At 38.6% G+C, this 16,641-nt stretch overlaps 2 protein-coding genes across 2 annotated transcripts in view; both read left to right on the forward strand.

The window, feature by feature from the left end:
* Window positions 1-1,027: 1,027 nt before the first annotated feature.
* exosc2 (exosome component 2) lies at window positions 1,028-5,464 on the forward strand. The gene is made up of 9 exons (XM_031742534.2): window positions 1,028-1,198; window positions 1,548-1,649; window positions 1,742-1,787; window positions 1,920-2,009; window positions 2,120-2,185; window positions 2,266-2,334; window positions 2,846-3,022; window positions 4,336-4,464; window positions 5,041-5,464. The coding sequence occupies exons 1-9, from the start codon at window positions 1,077-1,079 to the stop codon at window positions 5,119-5,121; spliced, it is 882 nt and encodes a 293-aa protein (XP_031598394.1). The 5' UTR covers window positions 1,028-1,076; the 3' UTR covers window positions 5,122-5,464.
* Window positions 5,465-7,166: 1,702 nt separating this feature from the next.
* Window positions 7,167-16,641, forward strand: part of abl1 (c-abl oncogene 1, non-receptor tyrosine kinase) — a 32,803-nt gene continuing 23,328 nt past the window's right edge. The window contains exons 1-2 of the mRNA XM_031742633.2: window positions 7,167-7,722; window positions 8,480-8,832. Of these exons, the coding sequence (XP_031598493.1) occupies window positions 8,706-8,832 (127 nt within the window). The 5' untranslated portion in view covers window positions 7,167-7,722; window positions 8,480-8,705. The remainder of the gene's footprint in view (window positions 7,723-8,479; window positions 8,833-16,641) is intronic.

The following is a 16,641-nucleotide window of genomic DNA, read 5'->3' on the forward strand; positions in this document are numbered from 1 at the left end:
CTGTGCGACTGCAGTCTATCTGACATCTTTTAAATGAAATAAATTATTTTTCTTTTATTTCTACTTCTTCTTTTGATAATAATAATTATTATTATTTCCATATTAAAATTGGAACCAGGACACTGAATCCTGCAGCCATAATCAACATTACATATGCTCTTTTCTTTTTAAATCAACATATATGCACACAAGCTTTTAACCTAATTATTTAGAGCCTGTGCATCAATTTTATCTCTTGTATCCAGCTCATAAATCCATTCATGAAATGTGGCGCTATTTAGCAGAATGAGAGTAGCCTATTATTAAAATAACGTGGCATTTTAATCATGTTAGTATATCATTCTTCCCATATTAATTGCTTGTGGAACAGGACTATGCTGAAGCACTCTGCAGGCTCGTGTGAAGACAAGGGAGAACTGACATTTAAAATTATGCATGGTACTTGATAAAGTATAGAGAAGGTCAGGAGGAATTGCGCTGTGTCTTTGTTAGTGTTAATAAAAACACAGGAGACTGATCTGGAGGTTGCAGAGCTGAAGATGTTGAGATTACCACTGGCAGTCCACCAGGATGACCAGGATTAGGAATTAGTATATCAGAGGAAAAGCTCGGGCTGAGTGGTTTGAAAACAAAGTCAAGAGAGGCAAGGCTGAGATGGTTCGGAGCAAAGGATTGCATATAGGGGACAAAGGATGTTGAAGATGGAGCTGCCAGGCAGGAGGAAAACAGGAAGACTACAGAGAAGATTCATGGATGTAGTGAAGGAGGATGTGCAGTTGTTGTGACAGAGGATGCTAGAGATAGGCTGGGAAGAAGCTAGATTATGCCAGTGGCGAAAGAAGAAAAAGAAACAGTGTTTGTGAGTTTTTCTCCTCATTAACATTTACTGTTTGTATATATCACTAACGCCACAGATATAAGACATATATTTATTTTTTTTAATTTACATTTATTTAGACTCGGTGGTTTAAAAAAGTAAATAAATACAACTAACGCGTCAGTAGGGGGCAGTAAAACTCTTATCAGTTCCGTAAACCGCCAAAAAAGTGAAGAGAAGAAGAAGCAAAGGCAGAAGCATGGCTGCAGATATGAGATTACCGACTATTAGAAAAACCGTGTCGCTATCAGCGGCTGCGTTTGACCGAAAAGATCTGGTCGTACCGGGGGATGTTATTACTTCAGACACTGGGTTCATGAGGTAGGTGTTGGTTTTATTTTAATTATTATGGAAAATCAACCAAACACAGGAGTGTGCTGCTGTTCGGGTCTGTTTCTGGTATCTGGCTTGTAAAGCTAATTTAAAAAATAAACTAAAAATGCTCCAGATGATAGCCAGGGCCATACTGAATTAGCAGGTGAGCATAAAGTCAGCCTGTCTCATTTGCTATCTTCTAGACTGATACACAGTAAGTACGGATAAGGACTCTAATCGGATAAACTGCAGCATTGTTTTGTGTGACCTCTGAATGCTGCACTTTACCCCTTATTTCTTTTTACTTTTTTGGCTGTTTTCTTCAGAACTAATGTTTGATACCGTCTGTCCGCAGGGGTCATGGCACCTACGTTGATGACGACAAGTTGACAGCTTCAGTCGCAGGAGAGGTGCAGAGGGTGGACAAACTCATCTGTGTCAGGCCACTTAAAACCAGGTGAGTGGTTGAACTCTTAAACAGTCAAAGACTTAGATGGGCCTGTTATCTATATACTCATTCTTACATTGTGAAGTGTGCTTTGATTGCAGGTTTAATGGTGAAGTTGGAGATGTTGTGGTTGGCAGAATTACAGAGGTAATGCCTAGTATTTGTTCCCATATACAACCGCTCTAGTTATAATAAAAGACAGTGATTGCAGCAACTTGTTTTCATTTTGGTTTCCAAGGCTTTTAAAAAAAATTTCTTCTTTTTCTTTAAAATGTATAGGTGCAGCAGAAAAGATGGAAAGTGGAGACAAACTCCCGACTGGACTCTGTCCTCTTGCTGTCTTCTGTAAACCTGCCAGGAGGAGAGCTGGTGAGATGATAGAAAATGTGATTCACTGGGAGAAGACAGCTTTGGCTGACATATTAAAATTAATATTTGATCATCTTTTCTTTTTCTTTTCTTTTCTTTTTTTTTTTTAGAGGAGAAGATCAGCAGAAGATGAGCTGACCATGAGAGAATATCTTCAGGAGGGAGATCTAATCAGTGTAAGTCTGACTTCTCTATTATAATCTCTCATTGGCTTCCCAGTTATATAATCTGTGTTGAACCTTTCCTGTGGTTTCAGGCAGAGGTGCAGTCTGTCTTCATGGATGGAGCTCTGTCACTTCACACCCGCAGTTTAAAGTATGGAAAGGTAAGTTATTCCTGTGTACACAAAGACATGTGAAAAAGTCACGGGCAAGTTTATTTATATAGCACATTACAAATGACCAAAGTTAATCAAAGCACTTCACGAGCAAGATGTCAAGGTTTTTTAAAGGCCAGAAAGTAGAAACTGAGTAAAGAAAAATAGAAACCGTTTTGGTAGATCTAATGAAAAAAAGAAACTTATTCAAGAGACTCAGGGCAACAACTGAAAAAGCTCAACGAGCTCTATTTTTTTAATCAACTGATTAGCAGACCTCAGAGCTCTGACAGGAGTGTGGACATTAATAAGACCAGACAAATACAGTTGTGCCAGGCCAACCTATTCAGTATCCAAAAAACAATTAATAAAATATTCAAATTAACCCTAAAACTGACAGGATGCCAGGGAAGTCAAGCAAAAACTGGAGTAACTGTGTTAGTTCAATAATAAGAGTAACAATCGTTATTTTCATTTTCATTTAAACTAACACCCTGTCTCCACTTCCCCTGACTATCAGTTGGGTCAAGGAGTGCTGGTCCAGCTTTCCCCTTCTCTGATCAAGAGGCAGAAAACACATTTCCACAACCTGCCTTGTGGCGCATCCATTATCCTGGGGAATAACGGCTTTGTGTGGTTGTATCCCACACCGGGCCAACAGGAGGAGGAAGCTGGAGGTTTCTACACCAGCCTTGAGGTAGGACGCCATATTTTTATTACTGATCAATGGGCATATGAATTTGTAAAACAATTTCTTGTTGTTTCAGGAAATGTAGGAATTTCAAATTGATACAATTGGTGCATTTACTAAAAATCTTGGTTGACTTCAAATCTCAGCGGCCTTGACCTCAAGGTCAAAGGTCAAAATAAGTTCTCTGATCTTCACAAATCTCGTGTGAATGCGATAACTCGAAAAGGAAGCCATCTAGAATTTTCATACTGAGATCAAAGGTGGGCCACCTTCTGTGCCTCTGTTTGAGCATTGATTTAAGTACGTTTACATCAAGATCGAAAGAACTATGTGCCAGTTTTGTCTGCAATAGTAATTGCAATATTAGTTTTCAGCTTGGCTGCTAAAAGTTCACTGAGAGTATTGAGCTGTTCTTGTCTATCAGTAGGAGGATTCAACACACGACCATGCTTATGAAGAAAGTAACAAGATACAGAAAAGCAAAAATATATAGTTAATATATTGTATATTTTGTATCAAAAGGTAGTTAATTTAAACATTTATTTTAAAATAAAGGTGTGGACTGAAAAACTAAGTGGAGAAAATATGTAGAGAACCTAAGCATTCAGCACAAGGAACAGTTTTATTTTTTTTCTAAATGGAAAGGCCTGGTTGTAGTTTGCAAAATCAGTGAGAGTTCTGGAACAAATTTTTATGGACTGATGAACTAAAACTTGGAAAGAGGCTCGGGCATGCATGGCTGTCAATGGAACGGGAACGCTGCCATCCATTAATGATTTTTACTGCTCACACAAGTAGTGTTTTGTGTGCTTAGCTTCAACCAAATGCACAAACTTTCATCATTCAACCTAAACGCAAGGCCAGAGCAACCAAATATTCCATCAAGTTGGAGCATCCTTGACTGTTTGAGTTGGTCACCTTCGATCCAGCTGTGCCGCACTCGGCTTGGTAAAAAAGCACCTTCAGCAACACGAGCTGAAGGAGCATTAGAAAAAAAAGATGTTTGCAAGTTGAAGACTTCAGGCAGTGACTGAAGGGGATTTATTTCTACCATATTAGATGATTTTGTTTGACATTGGTTATAGCTATGTAATTAGAAAATATTAAAGGGGCTGTGCGTGTCTCTCACACAGTTCTTTCTTATTTTTGTCAGCCTAATCGAATGAAAGCTGAGATGTGGAGCTTGAATGAAGAATTGTTTCATTCAAACTGATTATGCTAGACAACATAAAATATGTAATGATGCTCCAGATGCTTGTGGTTTACACCGTACACACACAGCTTATTTGTTTGTGCATCTCTCATCTCTGGTTCCTCAGCCTGTCAGCCTGTCGGATCGAGAGGTCATTTCACGGTTGAGAAACTGCCTGCTGGCTTTGGCTGCGCACAAAGTCCTCCTGTATGACACCAGTGTTCTCTACTGCTACGAATCGTCACTTCAGCACCAGGTAGGAATCACTCCAGTAAAAACCATCCTTTGTAATGTCAATAATTTAGTTTCAAGAATTTGCAGTCATTTTTTGTTTTTGTTATAATGACACCAGTTGTTTCATGTTTGTAAACAATATGTCTACAAAACTATTGCAACACCAACCCCCTCAAATCTTTTCTGTGTCATATTGTGCCATCTAGTGGTCATACTGTAATTGTCCAGCTCCTGGGCACCACTAGTGGAAAAAGTACTGTGCAGTTCTCAACTTTGACTCGGCTGTTTTTGCAGTGTGGAACAGTCATGGTTGATTTCATTGCCCTTTGGGGTGGGGAACAAATGACTTAATCGCCCATGCTTCTCGCAAACACTACTCTTGCAATGATATCAGCATATATCAACAGCTTATCCGCTATGTGGCACATTTTTCTTCTGTATTATATTTACAATCGAGCCAACCCATATAAAGTGTTACTGTGCACTCGCTCTCAAGCTGCAACTCAATAAAAACACTTTGTTACCATAAACACAGACTGAAAACATGTACATCCATGGGTGTATGTGGTTATGCTTTTGATTTATGTTGTCTCTGTAGGTGAAGGACATCTTAAAACCCGAGGTGATGGAGGAGATTGTAATGTTGACGCATCAGAAGCTCTTGGAACAGGAGGGTTAAAGAGCCCAAAGCTTTGTCAGAAGTCAAAATCACATCAGGCCAGCTGTGGACCCGACCACTGATCTGAAAGCTGAATTAGCTTTATTTTCTTAGAGATATAATTAAATTGTCAAAGTCCAACGTGTTTTATTAAAGGAAACCAGTATTGTTGTTGTTGTTGTTTTTTTTTTAACAGCAAACACAAGTGAAGTGTAACTTGTTCAATGTGTGCAGCATTTCAGCTATTCTAAAGTTTTACAAAAGAATAGTCAATCATTGTTTTAACATATGTGATATATATATATATATATATATATATATATATATATAAGCTGTATACAATAAATTTTGTGATTTCTATAAATTTTCACTGCGTCTCAGTGTGGTCTGTCTGTGAACAAGGAAAAAACGTGTCTGGAAACCTTTATTGTTTGGCCTCTAGTTCTTACAGGATTTTTTTTTTTTTTTTTTTTTTTTTTTTTTTAAATATCGATATTGGGCAATTTTAAAAATCTGACATAGTAGCCAATTTTTTTTTTGGTCTTCTTTCAGATACATGAAAAAGATTTCTTGAACTTTTCCGTGTAGTTACTAATGACCCTTTACTAAGATTATGTGACAGTGCTGTTTAAAATGATCTTTTTGTATCGTTGCAACAAGTTACGCATTATTTATTTACACTCTTTCAAACTTTGGTTGGATCAGCTGGTTGTTCTGTTTGTGGTGTGCCAAACACATGTTGGCAACAGGAAAGTTTCAGAGTTGTGGAGCTCTTTCTCCAGTCATTTTAATGTTAATTTATTAGACATTAATCTGATCTATTGGTTGAGCTCATAAGAACAAACTTCTCACGTCAGCAGTAAAGGTTACGTATAATCACCATTTTAATGGTTTTAATGGTGTCTGTGTGCATTATTAAAACATCTGTGGTGCAAGACTATACTTGAGCATACTATAGTTGTGAAATAAAGTGTGTAGATCCCATGGAAATTGGTAGTTTTTAGTTATTATTTTAGGTTTTTGAGGGTATTCTTGCATAATCCATCCACTTTAAACGGCTAAATAATGATGAAATGGGACTTTTCTTGAATAGGTTGCTCCATAACCTCCTTTTCTTCTGTTTTACACATCCTTTGGTGGGTTTGCTAATGTGCTAGGGGTCACTAGCTTGTAAAAATATTTGAGCAGCTGGAACTCTGATAAAATTCAGAAGTCATAGTTGACTCAGTAGTTGCCCAAACTGCCCAGTCACTGAGACAGTGGAAAACCTAAAGCAAACCCAAACCATAATGTTTCCACCACCATGATTCACAGTATGAGTATGGCTTTGGTATTTGCCACTTCACTAGTACTGTAAACTGTAGTTTTATTCTAATTTTCCTCCTGGACAATAAATGCTTTCCCCTGACACCTCTCATGTAGGTTAGATTTGTATAATATCTTTCTTGCGGTTGTAAGAATCCCTTGCTAACCCTGTGAAGAAAGTTTGTGACTTCTCTCTGCTTTTAGTGTCTTTAAGTTCCCTTAAAGTGAATAATGACAACACACCTGAACACAACAATATATATGTTAGAGATTTAAATGAGGTAAATTCCCATAGATCGTGTAAAATATATATTTATATACAATCATAGGTTCACTCCCTACAGAGATCCTGATAACATGCCACCCCTGATTCTAATAAGTACTTCAAAGTGGGATAAATGTTGAGTTAGATGCTTTAAAACTGAGTAAAGTAACTAAATTTGTGTAATTTATCTGTAAGAAAAGAATCAAGTGTTTTCATAGTTTGATATGCCAAAATGCATATATCCTTAAAACTATTAGGCCTGGGCTAGATCATATTCTTGAGCAGTGAGTTCTTTATGGCTTTGATAAAATCCACCATTATATGTGTGGGTGGATGAACCTTTAACCTGTGGACCTTCAGCTTTTCTCCCCTGTGTGAGCGTGCTCTTTCTGCCTCAGCGTGGCTGCAGTGTTGTTGCTCTTCCAGCACAACAAAACCTTTGCTCTTGTCCTCCTGTGCTAGTCCACGCACGCACGTGACGTCGTACGTCGCCCCACCCACCCAGTAAACCACCTTGCGTATGGAAGTATGGCGGCCCCAGCTACAGAACTACTACTCGGCCAAAGTTTACTGCTGCGATTTTCACGTGAAAGCTATGAATAAGTACGAGAGCCAGGGGTTCGGTAACGAAGAGCTCGGCGACTGTGAACAGAGGAAAGGACTTGTAAAAAGAGTCATCGCTCTCTGCCCCGCTGAGTTGCCTCGATTTGCCTTGATTGAAGTGCCTTTTAGTCCGGGTACCGCAGGGGAAGAAACTCAGCAAGACGAGAAAAGTGGACACGGAAGTTTGAAACCAACTGTGGCTTTGGAAAGACCAGCTGCAAAGTGTTGAAAGGGTGGCGGTCAAATCATGTTTTTGTGAGACGTTTAAGTGCACTTGTCGGCGGTTTCCCTACCAGCGAGCCAGCGACAGCCAACTGTTGCCTGCTTGGTGTGCATTTAAGGGTCTGGCGCTGCATACCACCAGCAGACGTTGGTTAGCTTTCATGGCTATCTCCAACATTAGCATAAGGTCGCCAGCTAACAAGCCACATAAATGTTTCTGTGACCGTGTAAGTTTCTCTAAACACTTGTTTTTACTCCCTACGGCGTTCGTAACTAGAGCAAAAGTTTGCTTTATGTGGCACATTTACTTCAGTGCCTGTTACTGATGATTAAATTATCTTTCTTTTTTTTTCTTTCTTTTTTTTTTTTTTTAACTTTGCTATTCCAATAAAATAAGGGCAGTAATGTTATGGCTATCAATACTTGCTACTTTTCTTGCTTTTTCTTTCCGTGACTAGTTTTTAAATCTAACACTTGGCAGTTTTTTTTTGCATATCTATAATAGAATAAAATAGAATGGCCCTTTATTGTTATTGTACAACTAAATTGTGGGTGCTCCACACCAACTGTGCGGAATAAAATGTAAATGGCAGATAGCAGTAATAAATATGAGTGTAGCTTAACCTAGATTAGAGGTTTTAATGGCTATCTTTTTTATTTAAAGAGCCTTGAGGCAACTGATATTGTGTTTGGCGCTATATAGATAAAACTGAATTAAATAGACGTGCATTAAAAATAGAAAATTTAGCTGAAGTTTAGGCTATATGCAGCAGGGAAAACTAATTTGTATAGAAAAGGAAGCACCTGACATCACAGTTAAAGTGGAACACAATAAAACTAAATGGGCAGTTAAGATTAGCTTGTGGTTTGTTATTTGGCACATAAACTACCAGTCAAATTAGTTCTTGTTTTATTTTGACTTTAGGGTCACATATCTTTGTGTTAAATGAAATCATCACTGAATCTTGTTTTATTTGTCTCTAGATCGCTGTGAAATGTCCCGTAAAGCACTCACGCTCCATTAATGCATGATAAACAGACATACTGGAGCATCACTGATTTGTGCTGGTGACCTCCATCACCTAAATTCTGGGAGGGGAGTGCCCGAGCCAGGGGAACGGATTCTTTTCTTTTCCCAATCTCCTCTTTTCCTGGTGGGCAACTGAGTCCAGCTTGGAGAGTCCCGGCTGCGGCCTGGCACCCTGCCCTTATGGGGCAGCAGCCGGGGAAGCTTGTAGGGGACCAGAGGAGACCCAGTTTGCCGGCCTTCATCAAGGGCTCGAAGAAGGAATCGTCACGCCATGGGAACCAGCCCTGTAATGTTTTTGCTGTGCACGGTAAGATCAAATATTTTTGTCACTTATTACATTGACAGCAAATGGATTTCCTAAAGTATAATAAATTTGCTCAGTAGGGGAAATTCTTGATTGAAGCTTTTTTTTTTTTTTGTCACAGGCAGAGTCAAAAATAACAAAGTTTTTTTTTTTTTTTCAGCAAAATAAATCCCACAGTGAAAATGCGCACATTGGAGCAACCACTGTACATATTAGTCAAAGCTAAACATCGATTATGATCTGACTAATTAATCAATGAAGATGAAAAAAATTGCTGTCCAGCTGCTATATTTATGTTCTTTTGAAATTTTGCACACTTTGTGCACAAGCAGTATATTTTTAAAGCTCATTTTTAAGAAAAATGGTGACATGTAGCTTGTATTTGATGGAAATCTATCAGTAAACATTACCAAAGTAACTGTTTTTACCAGGAGATGAGTTTACACTTGACCTTTTACAAGATGTAATTTAGTTTATTAAATGTGTGTTTATTATAATAATATTGACCTCCACAGATGGAAGCAATGTTTTAATGTAATGTCATAATGTTTAATGTATCATTTTGGCATGTCAAGTGTACAGCACTTTGTGTTCAGCTGGGGGCTGATCTGAAAGTGCTATATAAATAAATTGCTTGCTTGCTTGCTTGCATAAAAGTTTTTTGAGCTTCTTGGGCCTTCAAACCTTCAACACAGTCTTTAAAATATTTTTAGCAAATGTGTGCAGTATGCTGAGTGTTTTTCTGACTTTACACTGTCAGACACACGAGATAAACTTTGAATGGCTGCTCATTGTCAACATGTCAAATCTTAACATGAGTGGTGAGTCCAGGAATGTTGGTAGTTTGGTTTAAAAATAGACTTCAGTGATTAATGGACTATCAGAATAGTCAAATAGCAGATGAATTTTCATGGTCTTGTCTGTGTGAGCTTGTGGTGCATGAGAAAAAGCATTGTTCCTCCACACCTTTGGGAGCCATGTTTGGCTGGCATACTGTTGGGGCAGAGCTTCACCACGTATGAGAGAGAAGCCTTACCTGGATGTGTGTCGTCTTTGTGTTTGGTGGGAAGCGTATCGTTTATGTCCATTTAAAACCGTCTGATTTTGTTTCGGTTTTTCTGCTGGTTTGAGTCTCTTGTTTTTTGTCCACATGTTCGATCAGAGCAGACTTCCATAGTTTTAAACATTGCTCATGAAACTCTGTCATGACTTAATGTATTACTTTGCCTCATGTTTCTGTCATTGGTAGCTCGTTATTTTCCAGTTTGACTAGTAAAACTGTCTTTGTCTAAATGTGTTGCCCAGAATAGTTAAGCCTAAAAAATAAAAAGGTGCAGGAAGGCTTGCACTCTGTTTGAGATCAAAAAAGAAATGTATGATAGTAGGATTTTTAATTTGTCCCTGTAAACTGTAAAATTGGTCTTAAATTTTCCTCAGTGAGGAGTTCGGATCAAACAGGAAGTGAATTATTACTGCATTAAGCATTTCTGTCTAAAGACCAGACATGCACTGATTGTGAAATTCTTGGGTAATATCAGTGTTTAGAATATGGCTGACAGTGTCGATTCTGATGAGGGTTTTTGTGTGTTATGTTTACTGTTTTTACAAAATCTGCAGAAGTATAAATGTTTTTGAAACCTTTCAGCTCTGCACACGTTCTTTTAACATTTATACACCAGTGCAAAGTTATTAATCACTGGCATCTGTAAATGTCATTTTAGTGGTGAACTTTTGCATTATTGATACTGGCTGATTCCTGGGTGCACCCCTATGTGAGGCATCAGTGGAAAGAGAGGTAAACAGATATTATCAGTGTAGAAGACAATTTTTCAAAGTAATGGAAGGGGTGCAGAAAAAAAGATACTCATTATTATCAGAGATGCATCTTTTTTTAATTTAATTTTTAATATGATTTTTAATTAGTGGATGTGAATCATACATATAGCTAACTGATAGGTTTACCAAATGTGTCTTTAGCGTTGTGATTGCCTTGGCAGGATTGCTTTCCACTGACTCTAAAGCTTGCTTAACACAGTGGGGAACAGGACATCGAAGGTCATGCAAACAGAATGAAATTGTGTGCTGGTAAATGGATCAAATTTTGTAAAGGGTCACTGATATGGGATGCATTTGCTTTTCCTTTCTATCCTTTTCCTCTTGTGATATGCAGGTTAGACCGTAAGAGGGGATGTGAGTCACAGTGCAAGAGGAGGGCAAGATCAACACATGATTTTATGTTTTGTTTTGTTTTTTTTCTTCCCAGTGAAGCAAACTAGTTAAAACTAGGATCTTTAGAACCATGCTGCTTCTCAGCAGGCAGGTTCAGACCTCTGCATGCAGCTGCTTGGGAAAGAGACAGAGGCAGTGAGGGGCAAGCAAAGACCTGTTTCTGCTCTTGGCACTTCTGCATGCTGTGTGTGTAGGTATGTGCTGTGTTTAGGCATGGTTAGCCTGCACAAAACTATTCCATTTTTAGCTGCTTTCACATTGTGTGGTTCAAATCGCAGTGTGTGCGTGCTTAAGTTAAACATACAACTGTGTAGTTCAATGATTAAAGTACATGCTGGACTATGTTAACAAGCCTGTTATATGCCAGGACAGATGTACTTGGTCCAAGGTTATCCTAGTTAACTGAAACTAATCTAAAAAACAGAATATGGGGGAATTAACTGAAAAAGCAATGACACTTAACTTCCAGCCCCCAAAACTAACTGGATATTAAACATTTTAAAAGCAACTAAGGTAATTTTTTTTGTCTTGGTTTTCTCCCACTTTATCCCATAATTCAAAGTAGGGATGACCAAAATTATTCAGTATTATTATCCTCCTTATTTACCTAAATTCAGAGCATCTCTAAAAAGAAAATAAAAGATATATTTAACTTAAAAATGCACCAAAACTTACAGGGCAATGCTTTCGCTTTTTCATTTTGTTACATTCATGGTATTTTAAATACTAAGTACATCTCTTACAGTTACAATGTAGTCTTTCCCTCCATTCATTGTACATGCATGATGGATGTGACTAGTAGCAGAGTACTCAACACTGTGAGCTCCCTCTCTATTTCCCCTGCAATGTTTTTCAGATTTTGTCACTTTGGAAAAATAAGTGTGCAAGAGGATAACATCTATTGTTCAGTACGCTGACTGTTTTCCTTAAGCATTTGTTATTCACTGTTCTATTGGACAAATGAAGTGAGATTGTGTTGGTGATTTCAGTGCATCTTTGTGAGCTTGATGCATGAGGTGATGCATTGTAAATACAGGCTCGCTTTTTTTAATGCTTAAGTTGACGATGGCTGATGCAGTTTGTGTTGTGTTTCTATACCATCTATCCATTTTCTCCCGGTGATTCTTTTCAGGGTTGCGGGGGGCACTGGAGCCAATCCCTGCTACCACAGGGTACATCCTGGACAGGTCGCCAGTCTGTTGCAGGACTAACACATAGAGACAAACAACCATTTGCAATCATATTCACACCTATGGACAATTTAGAATGACCAATTAACTTAACCCCAGTAACTGCATGTCTTTGGACTGTGGGAGGAAGCCGGAGTATCCGGAGAGAACCCGCGCAAACACAGGGAGAACATACAAACTGCACACAGAAAGTTGGCATGTGATTGAATAAGTTTTTACTTTGTAGCACAGAGACAACTTTACAACACTCTTCATGTGTCATTTGTTCTTGGTTAACATCACTTGTTCTAAACTGATGATTTCCTTACTAAAAATGATGAGGGTCCAGAGCTTTGATTTGTGTCTTTTAATGTAGTGTTATGGCGCCATTATACCTGCCATTCTTGGCCTTGCGAAGGGTGCCACACTCCAAAACTGACATTGCATTTGCTGGGTCAAGCCACGGTTTCATTTTGGCCAGTGGTGCACCTCTTGACATTTGTAACCTTGTGGTGGGTGCTGCATCCGATGTCACAGAGTTAAAGACACAAATGTTTTTTTAAGCACCTTTTTTTATGCTTTGTCACTACAGAAGCTCAGAGATTCAGAGGGCCCACTGCCTCGTGCCCTGTGACAGCAAGGCTCAGTGGGCCTAAAATTCTGAATAAGTGCTTATAAAAATGATGGATGATTTATTTATTTAGTTTTTGTTTTATGCTTCAGCACGACTAGCCGGAGAAAAAATATCTGTTTATGGAAACTGGGATGTGTATGTGACTGCGAGTCAGGTATTTGTATTGTAAAACCCATTGTGGACTTAAATTTTCCCCTGACAAATGCCTCACATAAAAAGAAGTAAAACTAAAACCAAAACTAAACAAAAACTAAATCACAGCAAACTAGAATTGAGCAGACTCACCCTGGAAACTAAGTGAAACTAAAATGAATCTGGAAGACTTCACCAGATTTTCAGTTGATGTGTCCGTGGTTGGTGTCAGCATAAATTTAACTTTAGTTAGAGATCTTCTCTTTAGATGTTTCAGCAACTGCTTTAAAGTGCACCACTTGCAAGCTGTAAGAAATGAAATGGCTGCATAGAAAGACTTAAAAGGATTCTTTTCCTTTGTTTTCATTCCCTGAAATGGGCTGACGCTGGAAGCAGGACAGCTGTGAACGTTTTGGAGAAAAGAAAAGAGTTTCTAACTTTTTTAAGGCTTGCAACAATATTATCTGACTGTGCTTTAATATTTGAAGTACCCACATGTTGGTGGTATAAAAAGGGAAATTCGCCCCCTGGTGGTCACATTTATTTAAGGGGTTGTGCTTTAGTACAGTGAAGTGGTGACCCAGATACCATTTCATATCAAAAGTGTTCTTAATAACTCTTTTCTCTGCGTATGGTACTTGAGCTTGTGTATATATATATATATATATATGTTTGTTTTTTTTTAAAATAGGGCTCATAATGTCTCTATGGACCAGAGGCTGATTTTAACAAAACTAAGTGGATGACCTCAGTTTTTGGGTGGGAATACACACAGACAAGTAGAAGTGGTGCCGTCACAATCTTATTACATGAATATTGTGGCCAAAAGTGCACACAGTTCCTAATATCAATACTTTAGTGCATTTATTGTGAAAATAAAAACAAACAACCATAATGTAAGGAGGAGGGGGCATTTGTAACCACTACTTAATCACAATTATATAAGTGCAGTTTTAAAGCAAATGTAAAGGTTTTAGTGTAAAACGATACATTTAAATATTGCAGGTTTGTAGTTGTACAATGCTTCTTTGGAAACAGAAAACACTGATTGTTTTTAATTGCAGTTAATTTTAGTTTGTAGGCAACAAAAAGCGACCAGTGCTAACCTGTGGTCATCAGCCATATGAGGTGGGTTGCAGAAACTGGATGAGGCTCTTGCATGTAGATACTTGCTTGGGTATTTCTCAGCATGAGCACAACAGGACTTTTCTTCACCCCACACTTTTTCATTATTTGATGCCCTGAAGAAAGCCTGGCAAAACTTGAAAGTATGTTCAGGGCACAGAGGGAGATGATTCCTGTCTTTATTTGCTAATTTTTATTTTGGGTTGTTGGATATTGGAGCAACAAAATATTCTGGTTAACACAGAAAAGCTGTCACACATATCAGTGGTTAAATTAATAAACCAAATGACTTGCATGTTTATGAGGGACTGGTAGATCTTAGTGGTGGGAATCACCAGAGACCCTGTGATATAATTGTTATCATGATAGTTAAATGCCGATATGATATCTTTGAGTTTTTAAACATTTTGTGATATGCTTGGTAGTGCAGTAAGATATATCCTGATATATTACAATTTATGACCTTTAAACTTCAAATTCTAATCTGTCTATATCGCCCTTATTATGTTCCCCTCATTTCAGTCATTTTTATTGCTGGAAAATGGCTCAACACTGTCATAAATGTTACATGCACCTGACAAACTGAACTGTTTGTATTACAGTCCAACTTAACTGAATGCAAACATGTGGGCTGCTGTGCTTTTACAGGTATTTTGAATGTGAGCCAGCAGCCGGAAGTCCTCAGTGAGATAGTCAGCTACAGTTACAGACACAGGAATATACAGCCCGTGACGATCACGCGTCACAAGTTAATGCAAGCCTTTCTGCTGTAGCCTACCTTTCGTCAACTTCAGTCGCTACTGTCTCGGTGCAGCTGGGTCTGTTAAAGCTGCATGTGGGAATATCTGGCTGTTTTGAGCATGTAAACAAAAGCTGTTGTTTTCCACAATGTTGCATGGACACAGGTCTTTGCACTTAAAGTAGGTGATTGATTGATTTTTGTTCTTTTGGCTTTGTCAACTTAAAAGTGAGCTGATGTAAGTTTAGCTTTGTAGTCCTTGGTTAATGTTATGTGAGGATGGTGGCGTGTTAGATGAGCCCTCATGTTCGTAGTATTCCTGGAGTGTTTTACTTTCCTGTGACACTCTTGGAAATCCCAGCAGCAAACAGTGCTCTCTTTATTTATTTTTTTCTCTGATGCCGCTCTCTTTGTTTTACTAACTTCTTCCTGCACGCTGACCATCATCTCTTTGACCCCATAAATGGCAAACTTGGGTATTTATAAAACATTTAGTTTTGGCCAGATCTACTTCAAAGATTGTATTAATTAGAGTAAAAATCGTAACTGTGCAAATGAGGATTCTTTGAGCTTTGGAGTGATTTAAGCTAGTTAACATTGCCTTTATAAAGTTGTTCTAGAAAGTAGACAGTGACATCATTTGATATCTGTGTATTTTCCCGCAGCAGCTGCATTTAGCATGTATGCAGTAAGGGAGTCCATTTCTCTTGTAGTCAGTAACTGACTCTTTTTTGGCTGGAACTCGAGGAATCTATACAGTCTAGACACCAAATCTCCTCCCATGATCCCTGTGGGTCCTGAAGGTGGGAGGAGGTGTGTGTGTGTGTGTGTGTGTGTGTGTGTGTGTGTGTGTGTGTGTGTGTGTGTGTGTGTGTGTGTGTGTGTGTGTGTGTGTGTGTGTGTGTGTGTGTGTGTGTGTGTGTGTGTGTGTGTGTGTGTGTGTGTACGCACCCGCATACATACCCACAGAGCAGGCGCCTCATAGTAATACTCATTCAGGCCAGCTGTTAGGCCCCTGGTGGCTTTTCCCTTACCGTGGCAGACCCCGTCTCTACACTAACGGGCACACAAACCCACACAAAGACTTGTGCAACTCCCAACTAAATGGACTTTTCTCTTATCTAATGTTTAGTTCCTAATCTCGACAGTGGTTGGTTAGTCTTTGGTGATGCTGTCATGTTGTCATACTGTTGGGAAATGTGAGTAAAATAAATTTGCCCCTGTCTGGATGACACATTGCTGATTAGTAAGCATTTCCTCTCTCATTAGGTCTTGACCACCTGGAAAAGAGTCTGCTTTGTAGCCACAGTAGCCAAAACAGCTGCCTGTATAAATCAAGGTAGTATATGCCTTACAAGTTTTCGTCTGTTGCACTGAAGAGACACTATTTTGGTTTTAGACCTTCTCTAACGAGCAGGCTTACATTGTCGAGGGACAATGTAAGCCTACAGTAGACGGTATTGAGCAGTTATTAAAACCTGCTGTAAATGGGCTTTTTCCTATTTTAACATGCCTGTAGAAAAGAGCACAGGTTTAACTCTTAATGATGTTGTCATGCTAAGCTGCAATTAATCAGTATACACAACAGTGGAACAAAGCACCTAAATAAATAATTCAGCTCTCATTAATGCTGTTGTTTTTACCCGTACTCTTTCTTTACTGTGACATATCCAAATGTTTTCCTTCAGAAAGGCCTATTGTGTAACTGTTATCTGACCAGTATGATGATATCATCAATGGGTTCTGGCCAAGGCCTCTTCATCCTCCACTCTGTTTCCTGGGGA

The sequence above is a fragment of the Oreochromis aureus genome, linkage group 7 (assembly GCF_013358895.1).
Source record: "Oreochromis aureus strain Israel breed Guangdong linkage group 7, ZZ_aureus, whole genome shotgun sequence".
Lineage (NCBI taxonomy): Eukaryota > Metazoa > Chordata > Actinopteri > Cichliformes > Cichlidae > Oreochromis > Oreochromis aureus.